This window comes from Antennarius striatus, chromosome 13 (genome assembly GCF_040054535.1).
Source record: "Antennarius striatus isolate MH-2024 chromosome 13, ASM4005453v1, whole genome shotgun sequence".
In the NCBI taxonomy this organism is placed as follows: domain Eukaryota; kingdom Metazoa; phylum Chordata; class Actinopteri; order Lophiiformes; family Antennariidae; genus Antennarius; species Antennarius striatus.
This window is the reverse complement of record NC_090788.1, coordinates 13,490,921-13,511,036: the sequence shown is the minus strand read 5'-3', so window position 1 is coordinate 13,511,036 and position 20,116 is coordinate 13,490,921. Positions and strand designations below refer to the sequence as shown.

Sequence of the window (20,116 nt, the reverse complement as noted above, 5' to 3'; positions counted from 1 at the left end):
AGGCATGAAGGGGACAAGAGGAGGAAGACTCTGCTGACATGTGGCCTTCAGCTCATCTTTTTCCCAAATAAGACTCTCACAGTAAAAATGAAGCTCCAGCAAGCAAAAACAGAGAAAGGCCAGCTTTATTGGAGAGAATGAAATCCATCATTTTTAAAGCTCACTAATGACTTATAGCCCTTTTCTCAAATAAAAGGTTCAAGACATAATCTCTCATAAAAACAACTTATGATTTAGTGAGTTATACACTCACCGGCCACTTTATTAGGTACACCATGCTAGTAACGGGTTGGACCCCCTTTTGCCTTCATAACTGCCTCAATTCTTTGTGGCATAGATTCAACTAGGTGCTGGAAGCATTCCTCAGAGAGTTTGATCCATATTGACATGATGGCATCACACAGTTGGCGCAGATTTGTCGGCTGCACATCCATGATGGGAATCTCCCGTTCCACCACATCCCAAAGATGCTCCATTGGACTGAGATCTGGTGACTGTGGAGGCCATTTGAGTACAGTGAACTCATTGTCATGTTCAAGAAACCAGTCTGAGATCATTCCAGCTTTATGACATGGCACATAATTCTGCTGAAAGTAGTCATCAGAAGTTGGGTACATTGTGGTCATAAAGGGATGGACATGGTCAGCAACAATACTCAGGTAGGCTGTGGCATTGCAACGATGCTCAATTGGTACCAAGGGGCCCAAAGAGTGCCAAGAAAATATTCCCCACACCATTACACCACCACCACCAGCCTGAACCGTTGATACAAGGCAGGATGGATCCATGCTTTCATGTTGTTGACGCCAAATTCTGACCCTACCATCTGAATGTCGCAGCAGAAATCGAGATTCATCAGACCAGGCAACATTTTTCCAATCTTCTATTGTCCAATTTTGATGAGCTTGTGCAAAATGTAGCCTCAGTTTCCTGTTCTTAGCTGAAAGGAGTGGCACCCGGCGTGGTCTTCTGCTGCTGTAGCCCATCTGCCTCACAGTTCGATGTACTGTGCGTTCAGAGATGCTCTTCTGCCTACCTTGGTTGTAACGGGTGGTTATTTGAGTCACTATTGCCTTTCTATCAGCTCGAACCAGTCTGGCAATTCTCCTCTGACCTATGGCATCAACAAGGCATTTCCGCCCACAGAACTGCCGCTCACTGGATATTTTTTCTTTTTCAGACCATTCTCTGTAAACCCTAGAGATGGTTGTGCGTGAAAATCCCAGTAGATCAGCAGTTTCTGAAATACTCAGACCAGTCCTTCTGGCACCAACAACCATGCCACATTCAAAGTCACTCAAATCACCTTTCTTCCCCATACTGATGCTCGGTTTGAACTGCAGGAGATTGTCTTGACCATGTCTACATGCCTAAATGCACTGAGTTGCCGCCATGTGATTGGCTGATTAGAAATTAAGTGTTAATGAGCAGTTGGACAGGTGTACCTAATAAAGTGGGACGGTGAGTGTATATTAAACTACAAAGCACTCTAGGAGCTTATATCTCAACCAAATTCATTAGGACTCAACAACTGTGGTATCATTCTTCTTTTCCTTTTGGTTTTTCCCTTCAGGGGTCACCACAGCGAATCAGTGTCCTCCATCTAACCCTGTCTTCTGCATCTACTTCTCTCACACCAACTACCTCCATATCCTCTTTCACTACATACATAAACCTCCCCTTTCATCTTCCTCTAGGCCTCCTGCATGGCAGTTCAAAACTCAGCATCCTTCTACCAATATATTCACTCTCCTACCTCCTGTCTTTTCCTCAGTGACACTGTCTCTTGACCAAACAACGTCACTGGGTGCATATTATATTATTATTATCGACAATAATAGTAGCGATGATAATTAAAAAAATAGTAATAATTATTATTATTATAAAAATACAATTTTATGATGCTAGATCAACAGATTATCTTGCTATGTTACTGAAGCAATCATGAGTCCATCCATGTCTGGATCCACATTTGATAGACTTCCTGATTCAAGATCAAGACCACACCAAATTTTCTTCAAAATCTTGTCAATGAGTTCCTCAGATGAAGGCCAGGGTGGTAGGGGATGGTTTTTGACAGCTGTTTTCAAGTAGCTTTCAGACAAACAAACACATAGTATAGTAGTAAGAAGATGTAACAGAAATGCTTGGGATATTTGCAGGTATGAATAAGCTGATTTTTCAAACTTTAATGAATGCAGGTCTTCCACATACAGTATGTGCTCTCGTTAGGTCTCATGTTCCCCACACCCGAGGGGATCGCTGCTCAGACTGTCGTATACAGTGTCAGCAGGGCAGGAGGGTAGTTTAACACATCTGTGGCTCAGTTACTACTGTACCGGGTGTTCAGATTAATGGCTTCAAAGGTCGTGTCAACCTGAACTCTGAACTCTCCTCCCACAGGAATGTCAGTGCCGTCAGTCTCCTCCTGAAGGCTTAACTCTGGCAGTGATGATACAGCTCACTTATGAAGGATAATAAAGCCCCTCTGTTAATAAGTATCTCCAGCTGCCTCCAGTTCCATGACAAAAAAAGAAAATGATAACCAGGCATAGCTTAAAAGGAGCAAACCTTCGAGCAAACCACAGAAGTTTACTTCTTCCCATTACTTCTTTGTCCCTAGAAGCAGCAATACTGTTATAGTTTCATGCTCATGATATAATTACTTGACCACGCAAGACCACAAGTACTCCTCCTTGATATTGCCTCACAACAAGATGCTTCTGATTTTGAGTTCTGAGCTGGGCCTGTCCCTTGTGGAGCATGTTCTCCCATGTTCTCATGAACGTCCCGCTTGATCTCCGGCTTGTTCCTACGGTCCAGAAACAGGTAATAGTGATGGATAAATTGTAATTTTAGCTGTAACTTCGTATGCATATAATTAATTTTTTAATTTAATAATTTAATTTTATATACTATTCTGATCCCCAAAGGAAAATTAAGAGCACACTCGAGTTAGTGAAACACTTCATCCATTCATCCATCCATCTTCCACCGCTTATCCGGAATCGGGTCGCGGCAGCAGCATCTTCAACAGGGAGCCCCAAACTTCCCTTTCCCTGGCCACATCCACTAACTCTTACTGGAGGGATCCCAAGGAGTTCCCAGGCCAGTGTTGCGATGTAATCCCTCCACCTGGTCCTGGGTCTGACCCGAGGTCTCCTCCCAGCTGGACATGCCAGAACACCTCCCTAGGGAGGCGTCCCGGAGGCATCCGCATCAGATGCCCAAACCACCACAACTGACTCCTTTCCACGCGAAGGAGCAGCGGCTCTACTCTGAGCCCCTCGCGAACAGCAGTGTTTCTCACCTTATATCTAAGGGAGACACTAGCTATCCGCCTGAGAAAGCCCATTTCAGCCGCTTGTATCCGCGATCTCGTTCTTTCGGTCATTACCCATCGCTCATGACCATAGGTGAGGGTAGGAACGAAGATTGAACGGTAGATGGAGAGCTTTGCCTCTCGGCTTAGCTCCCTCTTTGTGACAACAGTGCGGTAAAGCGACTTCAGTACCGCTCCTGCTGCCCCAATTCTCCGTCCAATCTCACGCTCCATTGTTCCCTCACTCGTGAACAGGACCCCAAGATACTTAAACTCCTTCACTTGTGGAAGGACCTCATCCCCCACTCAGAGAAGGCAGTCCACTGGTTTCCTGCTGAGGACCATGGCCTCAGATTTGGAGGTGCTGATCCTCATCCCCGCCGTTTCACACTCGGCTGCAAACCGGACCAGTGAGTGCTGCAGGTCACAGGCTGATGACGCAAACAGGACCACATCATCTGCAAAATGCAGCGATGCAATCCTCAGGCCACCATACTGCAACCCCTCCTCACCGCGACTACGCCTCGATATCCTGTCCATAAAAATCACAAACAGAATTGGTGATAAAGCGCAGCCCTGGCGAAGGCCAACAGCCACTTGGAACAAGTCCGACTTACTGTCGAGAACCCGAACGCAGCGTACAGGGATTGGATGGCCCTGAGGAGAGGCCTTCTCATCCCCATGCATACATGTTAGTGTGTACAGGCCCCTGTAACACACACACACACGCACGCACGCACGCACGCACGCACACACACACACACACACACACACACACACACACACACACACACACAAGGGGGCCTGTGGGCATGCAGGGGGAGGTAGAGTGGCGGGCAGCTCCTTCATGGTGTGCCCAAATGAGCAACTTGTAAAAGGGGACGGCGCCTTGCTCAAGGGCGCCTTGCTCAAGGGCGCCTTGCTCAAGGGCGCCCTGGCAGTGCTCCAGAGGTGAGCTGACACCTCCCACTGTCAGCTCCCCTCTGAGTGTTTTTTTTTTTGGGAGCGGGAATCGAACTGCCGATCTTAGGAACATTGAACGACCCTCTCTACCGCCCGCTTTACCACTGACCCACTGCCGACCCAATTGGTATCTTTTCCAGGAGATCTATCAATTTGGGTTTTTGTTTTACATGATCCACTATTTTGCCTGGATTCTCAATATTTTGATAACTGTATAAATTAGAGCAGAATTTCGGCACTTCTCTTCTTAGTTTTTGGGCTATCCTCACCATGATATTGATACTGTTTGAATTGCTATTACTGCAATATGTGTCATTTTCACATGTATAAATATTTTCACAAGTAAGCAGTTTGACATGACAGTATTACTGCTCCTTTTATGTGGAAGAGAGCTGGAACTGTTTGTGACCTTGTGAAAACCTTTCTCTTCACAGCAGCAGCAAAAAAACAAAAACAAAAAAGTTATCTACTTAAAAGTCCGAGGGTCAGAGATGAAACATCGTCTTGACATTAAGTCAGTGGGTGCTGCTCCTGCGGAAACATCACAATATGTATATGAAAAAAGAGGGAGACTGCTTGTAGCAAAGAAGAAAGTCGGTAAATAGTTATTTCATATTAATTACAACATTATAATCAACTAGCTCATGATAATTATGTTTCTAAACGCCTTGACTTTATTTTTCCCCTGTCCTACAATTGAGTCTGGTGAGGAAGATGAGCAAAGACAGGCTGGAACAAGGCAGCAAAGGCAGATCTGCTCGTTCTTGCAATCAGGCCACATATGCAAACACGACTCATTCTTACTCAGCTAGAAATCTGGCTGAGTCACAGCCGTGTCAGCAAGACAAAAGATTCCGGACAAAATTCAGACCTGTAATGAATGATTTCTGGTCAAAGAAGGAGAGGAGGAAAGTGTGTAGGAAAAGAGAGAAGAGGTACACCAAGAGTATAGCACTGAGAGTAGGGATGTTGAATGTTGGAACTATGACAGGAAAAGGTAGAGAGTTGGTTGACATGATGCAGAGGAGGAAGGTAGACATACTGTGTGTCCATGGGACCAGGTGGAAAGGTAGCAAGGTTATAAGTTTAGGAGCAGGGTTCAAGTTGTTTTATCATGGTGTAGATAGGAAGAGAAATGGAGTAGGAGTTATCTTGAAGGAGCAGTTTGCTAGGAATGTCTTGGAGGTAAAAAGAGTGTCAGATAGAGTGATGAGTCTGAAGCTAGAAATCGAAGGTGTGATGTTCATTGTTGTTAGTGGGTATGCTCCACAGGTAGAACATGAGCTGGAGGAGTAGGAGAAATTCTGGTTGGACTTTGATGAAGTGATGCAGAACATAACTAGAAGTGAGAGAGTTGTCATTGGTGCAGACTTCAATGGACATGTTGGTGCAGGAAACAGAGGTGATGAGGAGGTGATGGGCAGGTTTGGTATCCAGGAGAGGAATGCAGAAGGACAGATGGTGGTTGGCTTTGCAAAAAGGATGGAAACGGATATAGTGAATACTTTCTTCCAGAAGAGGCAGGAACATAGGGTGACCTAATGGTGGAAGCTGAAAAAGGAACAGTGTTGCATTACTTTTAGGAAGGAGTTAAGACAGAGTCTGGGTGGTCAGGAGGTGCTTCCAGACGACTGGACAACTACAGCTAATGCGATCAGGTAGACAGGTGGGAGAGTACTTGGTGTGTCATCTGGAAGGAAAGTAGATAAAGAGACTTCGTGGTGGAATGAGGAGGTACAGGAGTGTATACAGAGAAAGATGTTGGGTAAGAAGAAGTGGCACACTAAGAGGACTGAGGACAATAAACAGGAGTACAGGGAGACGCAGTGTCAAGTGAAAGTAGAGGTAGCAAAGGCCAAACAAGGGGCTTATGATGACTTGTATGCTAGGTTAGACAGTAGGGAGGGGGACAGTGATCTATACACGCTGGCAAGACAGAGAGACAGAGATGGGAAGGACGTGCAGCAGGTTAGGGTGATTAAGGATAGGGATGGAAGTCTATTGACAGGTGCCAGTAGTGTGATGGGAAGATGGAAAGAGTACTTTGAAGAGTTGATGAACGTGGAAAATGAGAGAAATCAAGGACTAGAAGAGGCGGCTTTTGTGGACCAGGATTAGTCAGGATGAAGTGAGGAGGGCACTGAAGAGGATGAAGAGTGGAGAGGCACTCGGCCCTGATGACATATCTGTAGAGGTTTGGCAGTGTCTAGGAGAGGTGGCAGTAGTTTCTGACTGGGTTGTTTAACAGGATCTTAGATAGTGAGAAGATGCCTAAGGAATGGAGAAGTGTGCTGGTGCCCATTTTTAAAATCAAGGCAGATGTGCAGAGTTGTGGCAACTACAGATGAGTAAAGCTAATGAGCCACACAATGAGGTTATGGGGAAAGAGTAGTGGAAGCTAGACTAAGGGCAGAAGTGAGCACTTGTGAGTAGCAGTATGGTTTCTTGTCAAAAAAAGAGTACTACAGATGCAGTATTTGCTTTGAGGATGTTGATAGAGAAGTACAGAGAAGGCCAGACGGAGCTGCATTGTGTTTTTTTTATATCTGGAGAAAGCTTATGACAGAGTGCCCAGAGAGGAACTGTGGTATTGTATGAGAAAGTCTGGAGTAGCAGAGAAGTATCTTAGAGCGGGGCAGGACATGTATTAGGACTGTAAGACAGCGATGAGGTGTGCTGTAGGTGTGTGCAGTATATTTATTCAGTGGTGTTTTCTAGTGTATTGGAGTGGAATGTTTTCTTCTCATTAAAGCTTTACAATGTTTAATAATTAATCTGGTGCAAAATGCAGCAGTGATGAAGAGGGAGGTCCTCTAAATCCTCCTTAGAGACACAAACGCTCATATTTTTGTTTGTCTATCTGTGTCACTGTTCCCAGAGGTTTGATTTACCCGTATGTCTGAAGCACATCCTTGATTATAAGCGTGAACATATTTGCCATGTAACAGAGCAGGACCACTTCAGTTTTAATCAAGAACATGAAAACAGAGGAATACAAGACAGCTTTTCATTTCTAGTACAACAGCTACATAGATTTTCCGTTCATGTTGATTTAATTCAACCAAAATATATTTAAATACACATTTTTATGTGTGTAACATACATTTAAAAATCAAGTTCATGAAAAGATGTTACAGTCTGATATTATGGATCGGATTGATTTGGATAGTCCACAGTTTGAATGAGTCAAAGCTTAAAAATATTGGTTAAATAAACAACTTTGATTTTTCAACTCAAAAGAGTCATCAAACAAACATTATTCACAATAACATACACAATATCCATGACATTGTATTTGCTCTTCTGTTCTGCACCTGAGCCTTGACTGAAGTTGAGCAACTGGTAGGCGGAAGAGACAATATTCATGAATAAAGACATGAGTCACAGGACGTACTGAAATATTCACTGAATCGTGTTATATTTGGACAAGTAAAAACTTGTTTTTACATGTGCAAATATAACACGTTGAGGTTTAGTTCACGTCGAACTAAGCCTCAACGCCTCTAACTCAGACTCAACTCAATACAAAGTAGGGAGCACTTGGGATCGCATACCTTCCTGAGTTCTAGTAACACTAAAAAATTCTCCCCTAAGAACAATTTCCATCAGGATCCAGCATGTTCATGAGTGTGCACAAGGCACACATTTTATGTCACCATGATGAGATGATAAATTGCATCTGAAGTATAACTTGCACTGCTGGTACAGCCATGATGAAGTTTTAATGATTTGCTGAGTACAAAATCCATTTACGTCATCTACTTCCTCAATTCTGGAGACCAACACCGAACTCACATGTTTATTATTAATAATTTATCGGTTATCAACAAAATTTGGATTTTTTCTCAAGTTGGATCTAAATCTTAATTTATTTATAATTTATTATCTTTCAAAGAAAAGAAGGAAAACAATTATTTTACTACACTGTGACTGAATAAATTTGCCCCGCCCATATAAATATAGATTTTAATCCAGATTATTATGTGGATCCGGATCCAGTTTCACTTTAGTCGTTCATGATCAGATAATTTCATTGTGATTGGTCTGTTGTTTTTCACAGTATGGAAAAATATATATATATATAAAAAAAACAACTCAAACTCACAGTATTGAAGAAAGTAAAGAAGTGATCCATAATCTGGACCGACCTCGGAATTCAACCATATTGGCTCAAAATCTGCCCATACACAAAATTTCGTAGAACTCTGTGGACAGTATTTCAAGATATGTTGAAGACAAACCATCACATTATACATTATAATCATTTAGCAGCTCCAGATGGTCTATCTTAATGTGATCATCAATTTAAACTAATTAATAATTATTCCTTTGACCATAAAATGAAACTCTGCTTATGCCAGATTGGAATATTAGCTTCTAAATGTCAATGTCAGTTTTTTTAACAGTTTTTGTGGAGGATCAGTAATATTCTTTGATGCTGGCATCATACACTACCATTGATGGAAAGAAATTTCTTACATAAAGACATCTGATAGAATTCTTGGTCTGTAGGTGCTGCTACTGACATATTCTCGCTCTTCGATGGGGTTATCATTCAGGGAGTGTAATCCTGCCCTCTGCTTCTGCTTCTTCTTGTAGCCTGTCGCGTGGGGCTGTAAGAGACGGCCAATCGAATTGAAGCCCTTGGAGAGATCTGGCAGCAGGTCCAGCTCATCTTTCTCGTGCAACGCCCTGTCCTGCGTTTGCTGCGCTCTGGGTTCACCCAACAATTTTCTCACTGTTCCAGAAATGCCTTTGTGCAGGTAGTGGTAGGCCCTCTTCCCGCAGTTGTCCCTGACACTCGGGTCGGCACGGTATTTCTCCACCAGCAGGGTCATGATGTACTCCTGGTGATGCAAGGCGGCAATATGTAAAGGAGTGTAGCCACCGTGTGTTTTTACATTAATGTCAAGTTCAATGCCTCCTTGTTTGGCTAAATCAATAATGTTCACAAGCATTTTACTGTTTCCACATTTGACAGCCCAGTGCAGGGCGGTGAACCCTGATATGAAGTCCCTCTTCTCAGCTAGCTGGTTGTCTCTCAGCAGCAGGCCGTAAACCTGGTTCCAGTGTCCTGCAGCACATCTGACCATCCATTCATGCTCTGACTGCTCCAGGGGCACCAAGGAGGGGACCCGCGTCTCTTTTGACACATCTGACGCCTTGGTGCTCTTCGCGGATCTCCTCAGTGGAGGGGAGCTGACATTACCCTCTCCTTCTGTCAAGGGAGGCCTCTTGTTCCTGAAGGTGTTTGGCATTGGGTTTTCAGGATGTTCCTTTGGTTCTTCTTTCAGTTTGCGGAATTCAATTCTGGTGGGTGACATTCTCAGAGGCAAGGCATAGGGTTTGCGATCTCCATTTGCACCAGGATTTTGGATTTCTACATTCAGCCCTCTTTTAACTCTATCTGTCATTATGCTCCTTTGCAACGCGAGCTGAAGAGGAGAAATTGATTCTTTAGGATTTTTACTACTTTCACCACTTGCTTGCTGTTCATCAGGCTCAGAAACAGCTGATCTCTCCCCTTCTGCGTCAGCACTACTTTCAGTCCTCTCACTCCGCGGTGGTGGGCGCTGCTGCTCACCTGAAAGCGTGATCTCCTTACGGTCACTCTTTTCCGCAGTATGCACACCCTCCAGCAAATGGTGGTACATTTTCTTAACGACAACGTAACGGACGGAATCGATTTCCTTGACGAAGGCGACATTATTGACATATGCCTTGAAAGCCTCCCTGTTTTGTTGTCTATCTGATAGATCGTCGCATTCCAGTGATCCTTTGAATTTACTCACCAAGTCGGACTTCTTTATTTTGCCCCCTTCCTTTATCAGCAAGGACAAGATAGATTCTTGCGTTAATGCCATTATGAAAAGTGGAATTTCCTGGAGGATCAAAGTTTATTACGCGCAACTCCCAACAGCCGCGCTGTCACACCGCAGCACTGGCGCCTGCGCTCACCTGTCCTTCACCTCCTTCCTACCTGGAGGAGTCACTTTCCCTGGAAAGCGCAGACGTGGATACAATTTGAATAATATATGCAGATGAAGTGCATACGAGTCAAAGGGACTTCTCGGATGAAGATTTATAATAAAGTGTCACTGTGGTCATATACTGTAATACTGTATCAATAATATGACCACATGCAGAAATTTGAACATGCGTATTACAAATAATATATATATAAGATTTGTTAGACCACATATTAACCATTAAAACTTTAGACAAGAATCACTTGAAAGTAAGAGGGCTATTGCTAGGGCACAATGAAACAAATACTCAAAGTTTTATGAGCTTGATTCAATTTAATGTGGATTCACGTTCAAATGGTCGGAGGCAGTGGCTCAGCGGTAGAGCAGACGTCTTGTAGACAGATCGCCCCAACCATCGGTGGATCGAATCCCGCTCCCGCCAGGATGCCACCAGGAGTGTGAGGTAGTGGGACGCGTCAGCTCACCTCCCAGCCACTGCCGAGGTGCCCTTGAGCAAGGCACCGTCCCCCCCACAAGCTGCTCAATTGGGGCGTGCCCGTCACTCTGCCCCCCTGATGTGTGTTTTGTTTTGTTGTTTGATGTGTACTAACTGCATGCTTGCAGGCCCCTTTGTGTGCTGTGTTCAGGGGGCCTGTGTATACATTGTATACGACTAACACAACAGCACGTATTGAGTGACTGTGTAATTTCCCTGCAGGGATAAGTGAAGTACACTTTTTCCTCTAAATGCACCAGACTTCTAATCAGCAACATCTGATGCCTCGCTCAGTCTTGTTATATTGAAGCAAGTAGGAACCCGTGGAAACTCCATGATAAAACAATAATAATATAAACAATACAGATGCCTAAGGAGTACATATGAAAAGAATAAATAGCTACTTTGTTCTATGGAGCTAACGCTACACTGCTAACGTGGTGAGCTCCAGCTAAACAATAGCCAATAGCTAGTCGAGCTTTTGCTGCAACACGTGAGACACGGTGATGTCGTGTATGTTAGCTCATATTCCTTCTAGATTACTTTACTACCTGAACAGTGATTTCTACATTTTATTAGAACAATAAAAGTTGAAGTTTTTGATGATGTAACTTTCTAGAGTTGGAAACATCCTGTTGCGAGCGTTGGACACCAGGAACCAAAACCAGCAGGAAGTCCTTATGTTGCAGACACTATCCTGACCTCCGTTGAGTCTGTAATCTGGTGGAGAAACTTTTCAAAATTATCCCTACAGAATGAGATCACAGTAGGGATTCAGCTCGTCTTCATCGAAGGAGTGTTAATAAACTCAACAGAGTCTGCAGCAGAACACAACTGGACAGTCTGATGATCTTTCCTTATCATTTGGACCATAGATTGGTTGTTGATTGCATACATGAACAAGGCTGGAAATAAACCTAATAAACGTGCAAAGCTTTGATTTTATCCTTTTCAGTTGAGTTTTTGCCCATTTTTTTGACGGCGGTACAACAGCATTCAGAAAAGTTTTCACCCCCTGTTGTTCGCAAATGGATGGACGTCGCAAGTATAAGTTTCCTTTTTGGTCAAAGCAGTCACTGTGTAAACGGACATGCTTTTTGTATACCCCACATTCATTGGCTCTGGCAAAGTAGTACTTCTCTTTTTGTGACGCAATCGTTTCCCCTCTTTCAGGTGGAGTTTCACTCAGAATTTGTTGCCGTTTCCTGTCTCATTCCTGCTGTTTGTACTCTGCTCAAAAAAAATGAAAATTGTTGAAACAGCTATGACACTGTAAAATTATGTTAACTGGAAGGTATAGTTATTTCTTCTCCTAACATAGCAGATGCCTTACGCCAGCAGTCCCCAACCTTTATTGTGCCATGAACTGGTTTCATCTAAGACAATATTTTCACTGACCAAACTTTATTTGCTCTATAATTGCTAATGATGCCAGGACAATTGTAGTCTAATAGTAAATCATCTGCAGTGGTTTTAAGTAAAATGCAGACATCAAAAGAAAATAAACAACCTTTTTTTCATAAATTGATAATCTACATCTCTATAAAAGACTCCCAAATATAAAACGCAAGTAATGTACATTATTTTTTATTTCTGTGTGGCCCGGTACCAAATGACCCACGTAGCGGTGCGTGACTAGTTGGGCGCTTGATTGACAGGTAGTGGGTGGAGTTGGTGACAGTGTGAGACTTTCAAGTGAGTTTATTTAAATATATAGATAGAAAGATTTAAAAAAAAAATCACTGATATGATAGTCTGTATGAATAGCCCATCATGAAAACGTCACATCCACAGTGGAGTAGGACGACGTGATGATCAGGTGTTGCATGTTCTCTTCTAAAAAGTATTTTTATTATTCCTTGTCGCTCGACGGTGACGCTGGCTCCTGTCCTGGCTTGCAGAACGTGCAGTGCGAAATTCCTTGACTAAATGGGAGTTCCTGAGAAGTGGCCATATTGGTACGTCAGAGTCCAACCCAAAGATATTAGATGGGTATCAAGATAGTTCACACACTGCTGCAAAATTCAAATGCTGGAGCGGTAAATTCTTCTCGGTGACTTTTTAATATGCTCCACAATCAGACTTTATCCATCCACCAGTATTCGACAGAAGTTCTCGATAAATAATCGCCGAGGAAGCCAATTTAAAAAAAATCACTTGTTTTACCTCAGCGGGTGTCATTTCTCTTTGTTCTTTTTGCTTACATACGTTATTTTCATACTACCGTACACCGCAAAACCCCATTTGCGGACCAGTGAGGAAAAGACGAAAATAAACGATTTATTTCGAATGAGCGAACAGGAAGCTGCATAGCAGTGAATCATCTTGCCCCCAGCCAGTGGCCTTCCTGCCCAGTTAGCTCCTCTCCGTGGTGTGTCTCCTCTCTGTCAGCTCAGTTCTGGTTTAGCAGGCTAGCACAGAGACGAGGGCTGCTCCCTTTCGCCTCTCCCCAGTCTGCACAGCACAGCGACAGCGACATTCCACGCAATGGCTGCCACGGACGTTGACGTATTTTCGGTAAGTATAAACGACAGCTTTAGTGTTGGTTTCCCTTTTTGTCTGTAAACCTTACAAGTGTGGGTACTGTAAGTGTTTGTACTGTATGTGTTAACTGGATATGAAACTAAGCCTCCCCCGTTTGCGGAGCCTGTAATGTGGGGTCTCAACCGAGATGGTGGGAGTGATTTCTTTCAGTTAACATACATTGAGAGTATACTGACTTTGTTGGATATCTAAATACGACTTTACAGCGCTATTGTAGTAATTTAACCCATATCGATTCCAATAGATGATTTGGCAATTATATGGGTGTAACGCACGACAGCAACTGTTAAGTGTTGACGTTTTTAGAAGTAGCTGTTAGCAATAAACCTCGGAATCATATTTCTGTTTTTCATTCAACAAATACAGTAACTAGCTAGCAGATAAATTGTGGTAAAACACCCGTAAATTCACCGCTGAGCACTGCAAAGACTCTTCACGTCACTATGAGGTATACAACTTCACATTTGGTTGTATGAAAGTACAATATTATGGCAAACAAGTCCATGTAACCTCAGCCTGAGCCATCAAAGTGATGGACAAAGTTAAAATTTTTCCCTGTTCAGAGGTCTAAAACTCGTGATTCACTTTCTGGACTCATAATCAGATATTTAAATGTCACTGTGACCTGCCAGATGCTGCTTTGCTGGCGCCCTGTGTGCTTTTTTAAATCATATTTTGTACATCACAGTAGCATTTATGTTTTTATTTTCATCATTTAAGTACTGTCAGTCAGGCATGTTCCTGGTGTCTACCAAACTGTACAGTAAAATCTTCAGCGTTCAAGAATGTTAAGCATGTCGACTATTGAAAACAAGCGATGTAGTATTTAAAAGATGATTAACGTCTTAATAGATTTTTGAAGGCATACATGCAGTGATGAATTGAACAGAGTTGGGATTAAGAGATTAAGAGCACAATCCACACCCATCTCACCACTTATTGGTGTAACACCTGTCTGCAAGATAAGGAAACTATCTAAAAAAGAGTGTGCATGTAATATTGCATGTTTGGCAGTTCTAAAGTTAGGAAAGTGTCCAAGAGGCTTTGTGGGAATTCAAAATCAGACCCTTGATTGATGGGAAAAATGCAGTACAACACCCCAGTGAGACAGCAGTGTGAGGATAGTAGCCTGACTGGGAAACTTCCTGCCAAACATTCAGAGCAAAGTGAGACCACATTGAACAAAGTGACATGCTTGCCTTACAGTTTGTGTAAAGGGCACACTGTTAATGATGAGCATCCATTGATAGGATGTGTGGCTGATTGGATTGTTGGTCCATATCAATCCCATGGACCTTTGAGTAAACTTTCTAGGCCAGATCCATATGAGACAATCAATTTTGAGTGTGGAGGACATGTTAAAGTAATTGGTTAATTACATGGACATGTAATTAAATGTCATATAACATTTAATTATGTTATATGACATTTGATAACGTGGGTCAACGTGCATGTTGACCCATGGGTGTATTCTCCATTTTGTGATGACTGGATAAATAAAATTAAATCAGCTCAGAAAGCAAGAAACAAGGTTTTCTTTAGACTTGTGAATACATTATTAATGTGTGTGCTGAAGTGATCGATTCAGTTAAATCAAGCTATAGTTGTTTGTTATTAAAAATCAGTTCTTGAACTAAAAACAAACCTTTGTTGGTGGTGTTCTATGTTGTTCAGCTGTACAGTATATTGCTCGTGTCAGATTGCAGATGAAGTTATTGCTGTGTGTCATCAGTGATTGTAGCCAGATATAGAACATACAGACTGAGTTGCCTTCAGGCGAGTTTGTTAAATCCAATGTTGCAGATGAATGAGTGAAGCTGCAGCCTTTGTGCTGATGAGTCAATATTCATTTTCATTGTCATTGTGGCACGGTGGCATAGTGGTTAGCACTGCTGCCTCACAGCAAGAAGGTTAGGGGTTCTTGCATTTCCAACATGGTTTTTCTGTGAAGAGTTTGCGTGTTCTCTCCATGTCTGAATGGGTTTTCTTCGGGTTCTTCGGTTGCCCCCAATTATCATGAAAACCATGCTTCTAAGGAACATTAGGTCATGTTGGCCCATAGTGGCGGCGCACCCAGGGTGCAGCAACTCGGGATTAACTCTCCTTCTGACCCTCCAATTTTGTTGTACCATCTGTATAATGAAAAATAATGCTGTAGTGCTATAAATATTCTTTCAGCAGCCAACAAACCCATCAGCAGTCATTGGCTGTCTTTACTTGAAAGTTTTACTCTATTGCCCAAGGTATCTTGATCATTATGAACAATAAACAGCAGTATAGAGTCCTTTATTTGAATTAAGGGTTTGAATGTTGGCGGCACGGTGGCGCAGTGGTTAGCGCTGCTGCCTCACAACACGGCGGAGTCCGTTCGAGTCCCGCTCTGTGCGGAGTTCGCATACTCTCCCTGTGTCTGCGTGGGTTCTCTCCGGGTTCTCCGGCTTCCTCCCACCTCCAAAAGCATGCGCTTCAGGTTGATTGGCCGGTCCCAAATTGACCATAGGAGTGAGTGTGTGTGTGAACGATTGTTTGTTTCTATGTGGCTCCGCGGTACACTGGCGTCGTGCCCGGAGTGTCCCCCGCCTCACGCCCTGAGACCGCCGGCTACCCCGCGACTACCCCGCGACCTGCGTTAGCGGATTAAGCGGGTTGGAAAATGAATGAATGAATGAAGGTTTGAATGTTGAAAAAAAAAAGTGAATGTTCAAATCAAGTCTTTCCAGGGTCATTGAAAGGTTTTGGGTGAGTCAGCTTTACCAAAATGTACCAAATTTTCAAAGTCTTTCATGCTGTCTAGTTATCAATAGCATTGAGTATAATGTCCATAACTATTTTAGAGTTTGAACGGAAGTAAAACAATCTTACTTTGTATATGTGAGAGGTTTGAAATTCATGTGAGAGAAAATACTGTATGATCTAATCCCGACTAAAGCTTTACCTCTAATCCAATAAATAGCACACATACTTTGCTCATTACCGATAACATGATAACCAATACCATAGCTGACCAATGTACTGTATTAAAATATTTTTCAAGGATCAGACATTTTGTTCATCATTTTAAAGCCTGTAAAAAAACTTTTACATTCAATAAAAAATTTAATCTTAGTTTAGAGTAAACACTAATAGATTGATGCCCTGCAAGGCACTGGCAACGTGTCCAGGGTATACCCTTCCTCTCACACATAGCCAGCTAGGACAGGCTCCAGCAAGGTGGACAAAAAGCTGAAGATGAGAAGATTACAGTCGTCTTGTCTTCAAGAAAATTACTGAATGAATGCAATGCACAATTTTTATAAAGTACAAAAGTTCTGTAGTATATTTCTAGAAGCTTGTACTTAACTCATTATTAAATAAATATTAAATATTGCCACTGTAAAAACACAAACTGTATTAAATTAAAACAGTAATTTAATGCATTAGCTGCTAATGGATAAAACTACTGACATATACAAATAATTGGTAAAATGGTGGAAGCTGAAAGTTATAACTGGCCAGGACAACAGTCTCTCCAAGTAAAATGTGTATTCTTAAAAGCTGTACATCTGTCTCATAAAAGAGTTCCCCTCGTCTCTCCCATGCGTCTCAATTTTTTCCACTTTTTCTTTCACTTTTCGTTTTGAACATAGATGAGCCTAGGCAGTAATATGACCACACATCAATGTACTGCATTGATGTGATACTTGACATACAAAAGAGAGAGACCATTCGACAAAATGACACAGAAAATACGGGCAGCACGGTAGGGCAGTTGGTAGCTCTGTCACCTCAGAGCAAGAACATCCCTGGTTTGATTCCTTTCTGTGCGGAGTTTGTATGTTCTCCCCCTATCTGCGTGGGTTCTCTCTGGGTTTTCCGGCTTCCTCCTTCAACTACATGCAGCTTAGGTGAACTGGTCATACCAAATTGTCCGTAGGTATGAGTGTGTGAGCATGTATGATTGTCTTTCATGTGGCCCCGCAATGAGCTGGCGTCTTATCCGGGGTGTATCCCATCTTTCCCCTGTACCATGCTGGGATAGGCTCCAGCAGACCCGTGACCCTAAAGCCGGATAAGACGAGATGATTGTGTTCATCTTATCTACAAGAATGGGTACAGAAAACACATTACATCTTGTTTGGCATCTAAGGATGCCAGTCAAAATGTGAACCATCAACATTTTTACCATTACGACGTCACTGTTTGCAGTGCAACAGGACAGCAGTGATGTTAGGACTGAAGGGTAAAATCTACGGATGTGGCTGTAGAGTAATACCCAAAAAACATCTAGTGATGTTCATTGTTGAGCATGGATATAAAAACGTATTCAAGTATCATAATTATAATTTAAAAGTACATGAATACATTTAAAATGACGGCAGATATTTTTGTACATCTAACCATCATGGGAAAGGAAACACCTGTGCTGAATGTGCATGTGGGTTTGAACCTGATGCTATCATATGATCTCCTACTTTCACAGATACTCTGTTAAATTACAACCAGAGGGTTTCTGGAAGCCCCCAAATCAATGTATGCTTGTTACAATAACTGAAGCAAATTGTAACAAATTTAGGCTCAGCACAAACATGAGGCTGTGTTTTTGGTGTTAGTCCAGTGTCTGCATTAAAAAAGGAAGGAAACAACAAGTAGAAAACCTAGTATCTAATATATTTTTCTTCTTTCTTATCTTATTTTTATTGGGATACATCTTCCTATTAAGTGTTGAGAAAATTTGAAAATTTTAAGATATCTTACAAGGGCAGCATTAACATTGATTTAGTATCAATTAAAAAAAACACTTAAAACAAAGCTACAGTACAATAATAATTATCAGTGATGTATAGTAAAAAAAACTCAGATCATGATCACAACTTCCTCTTTCTCCTGTCTCCTCCGTCCTTCCTTGCCCTGCTTTCTTCTCCTTTTGCCACCTTTCTCTGCTCTTCTTACTTTTCTTTATAATTTTTAATGCCCTACAACACACAATAACAATGAAGTAATCTGTCTGCTGCACACTTGTTAAACAATTGATATTTATGAAACCTCAAAAATGTTGTGTAAAATGAATGACATTTTAAGGAATCCTCTAGTTCTAAAAATCTGAGGCCCTTTCTTAAGACCTTACTTTAATGTATTTCCCCACACAGCAACATCGGATGCAGCAATGTGTGTCTGCGTCTGTTAGATGGAGAATCACTGAGGCAGACTAGAGCTGCAAACACAAGTCAGATACAAGCCAAGAGGAGCATAGGGACCAGAAAGCTGCAGGAAGCTGAAGAGAAGAGGAGGAGGAGGTGGTCTGCAGAGGGAGAGAAAGAGTAATGGAAGAATTTCACCTTCTATCAGAACTGGTTTCCAAAAGTGTTTCCTGTTTAATGCTATGGAAAGTTGATGTCGTAGCTGATGTCTTAAATTTCCTGCTGCTGGAGTACAAATTTTTGTGGTATTTGAAATGGTTATGTTTCTCATTTTGGGCTTCAGTTTAAAAACTATGCCAGTGCTGAAACAGTTGACCAGAGGAAGTTTTCAAATTGAGGTGTGTTGGACAGATGAAGACAGGAGGAGGGGTAAAGTGTCGCATGAAATGACAGGTGTATGCTGGTGTTCTGAAAACAAGAGGTTTGGGCTGTCAACACATTCAGAACTAGAAGGTGCAGCAGTGGATTTGACAACCAGCCCAGGGAGGCAATTAAAGTACACAAGACCCTTGATCCATGTGTCAAACGCAGTGAAATGTGAACACACAAACATAGTGAATATATTTCTAGAGTCAGTTTCACTCTAGAGGACATCTTCATTTTTCATTCCCAGAATGTCTTTTTTTTTTCTTCACTTTATTGTCTTATAGACTAAAGAATCTATCATTTCATTAGAAACGCAAGAAGGAAAACCATGCAATGCAGCCATTGATTGGACAATCTCTTGTCAATTCGCACTGGTGTTTGCTTTAAAATCTGTTTTGACTTTGTAACTGTATTACGACCAACAGGAAAAACTGTTGACATTCAGCATGCTATAACTGCACAGCATTGTAAACTAGGCTATATGATTTATGCCTCATTTCATTTGGAGCCACCTGGGGCCTCCATGTGCTGCTATTTCCTGTTGTCTTGGTGGAGCTATGGCCTGGGAACATTGTTGTTTCCTTACCCTGGGACAGTTAACCAAAAGGCTTTCATTCCTCTCATATTTAAGCTGCTGCTCTTCTTATGAACCGGCTCGGATGGGAGGATAGTCAGTCGTCTAAGCGTCTCACTCCTACATTTATTTATAGCTTTAGGAGTTATTTTTTGTATTTTTCCCAGATTTCTTGTATGGAAAATGCTTTTCTTACATTAAAGTTAGTAATCTCTCAGTTTAGATTTACACAAAAAATACAAACAAGAAAATGACAGCTTTTTCCCACTGTACTAAATTCATACATTTGTATATAACCTGGGGCGGCAGTGGCTCAGTGGTAGAGTGCGCAGTAGAGTGGGTCATCCAATGTTCTGAGATCGGCGGTTCGATTCCCATTCCCGCCCAAAAAAACACCCGGAGGTGAGCTGACAGTGGGAGGTGTCAGTTCACCTCCGGAGCACTGCTGAGGTGCACTTGAGCAAGGCGCCATCCCCCTTGCAAGTTGCTCATTTGGGGCGCACCAAGCAGGAACTGCCCGCCACTCTACCTCCTTCTGCATGCGTACAGGCCCCCGGTGTGTGTTTGCTTGTTCAGGGCCTGTACACACTAACATACTGCATGCATGTGATTTGATTTGACTAACTAGAGTGTTCCACTAATTTCCCTTCGGGGATTAATTGACTATGTAAAATGAAAACTAAAAAAACAACCAAATTTTTCTTG

At 42.3% G+C, this 20,116-nt stretch overlaps 2 protein-coding genes across 2 annotated transcripts in view; one reads left to right on the top strand and one right to left on the bottom strand.

The window, feature by feature from the left end:
* Positions 1-7,244: 7,244 nt before the first annotated feature.
* Positions 7,245-10,189, bottom strand: LOC137606526 (ankyrin repeat domain-containing protein SOWAHA). The gene has a single exon (XM_068331804.1). It carries the CDS (start codon positions 10,147-10,149, stop codon positions 8,761-8,763), a length of 1,389 nt encoding a protein of 462 aa, XP_068187905.1. The 5' UTR covers positions 10,150-10,189; the 3' UTR covers positions 7,245-8,760.
* A 2,931-nt stretch (positions 10,190-13,120) lies between these two features.
* The window catches only part of septin8a (septin 8a), a 30,161-nt gene continuing 23,165 nt past the window's right edge, over positions 13,121-20,116 (top strand). Inside the window, exon 1 of the mRNA XM_068330416.1 lies at positions 13,121-13,267. Coding sequence (XP_068186517.1) covers positions 13,238-13,267 — 30 coding nt within the window. The 5' untranslated portion in view covers positions 13,121-13,237. The remainder of the gene's footprint in view (positions 13,268-20,116) is intronic.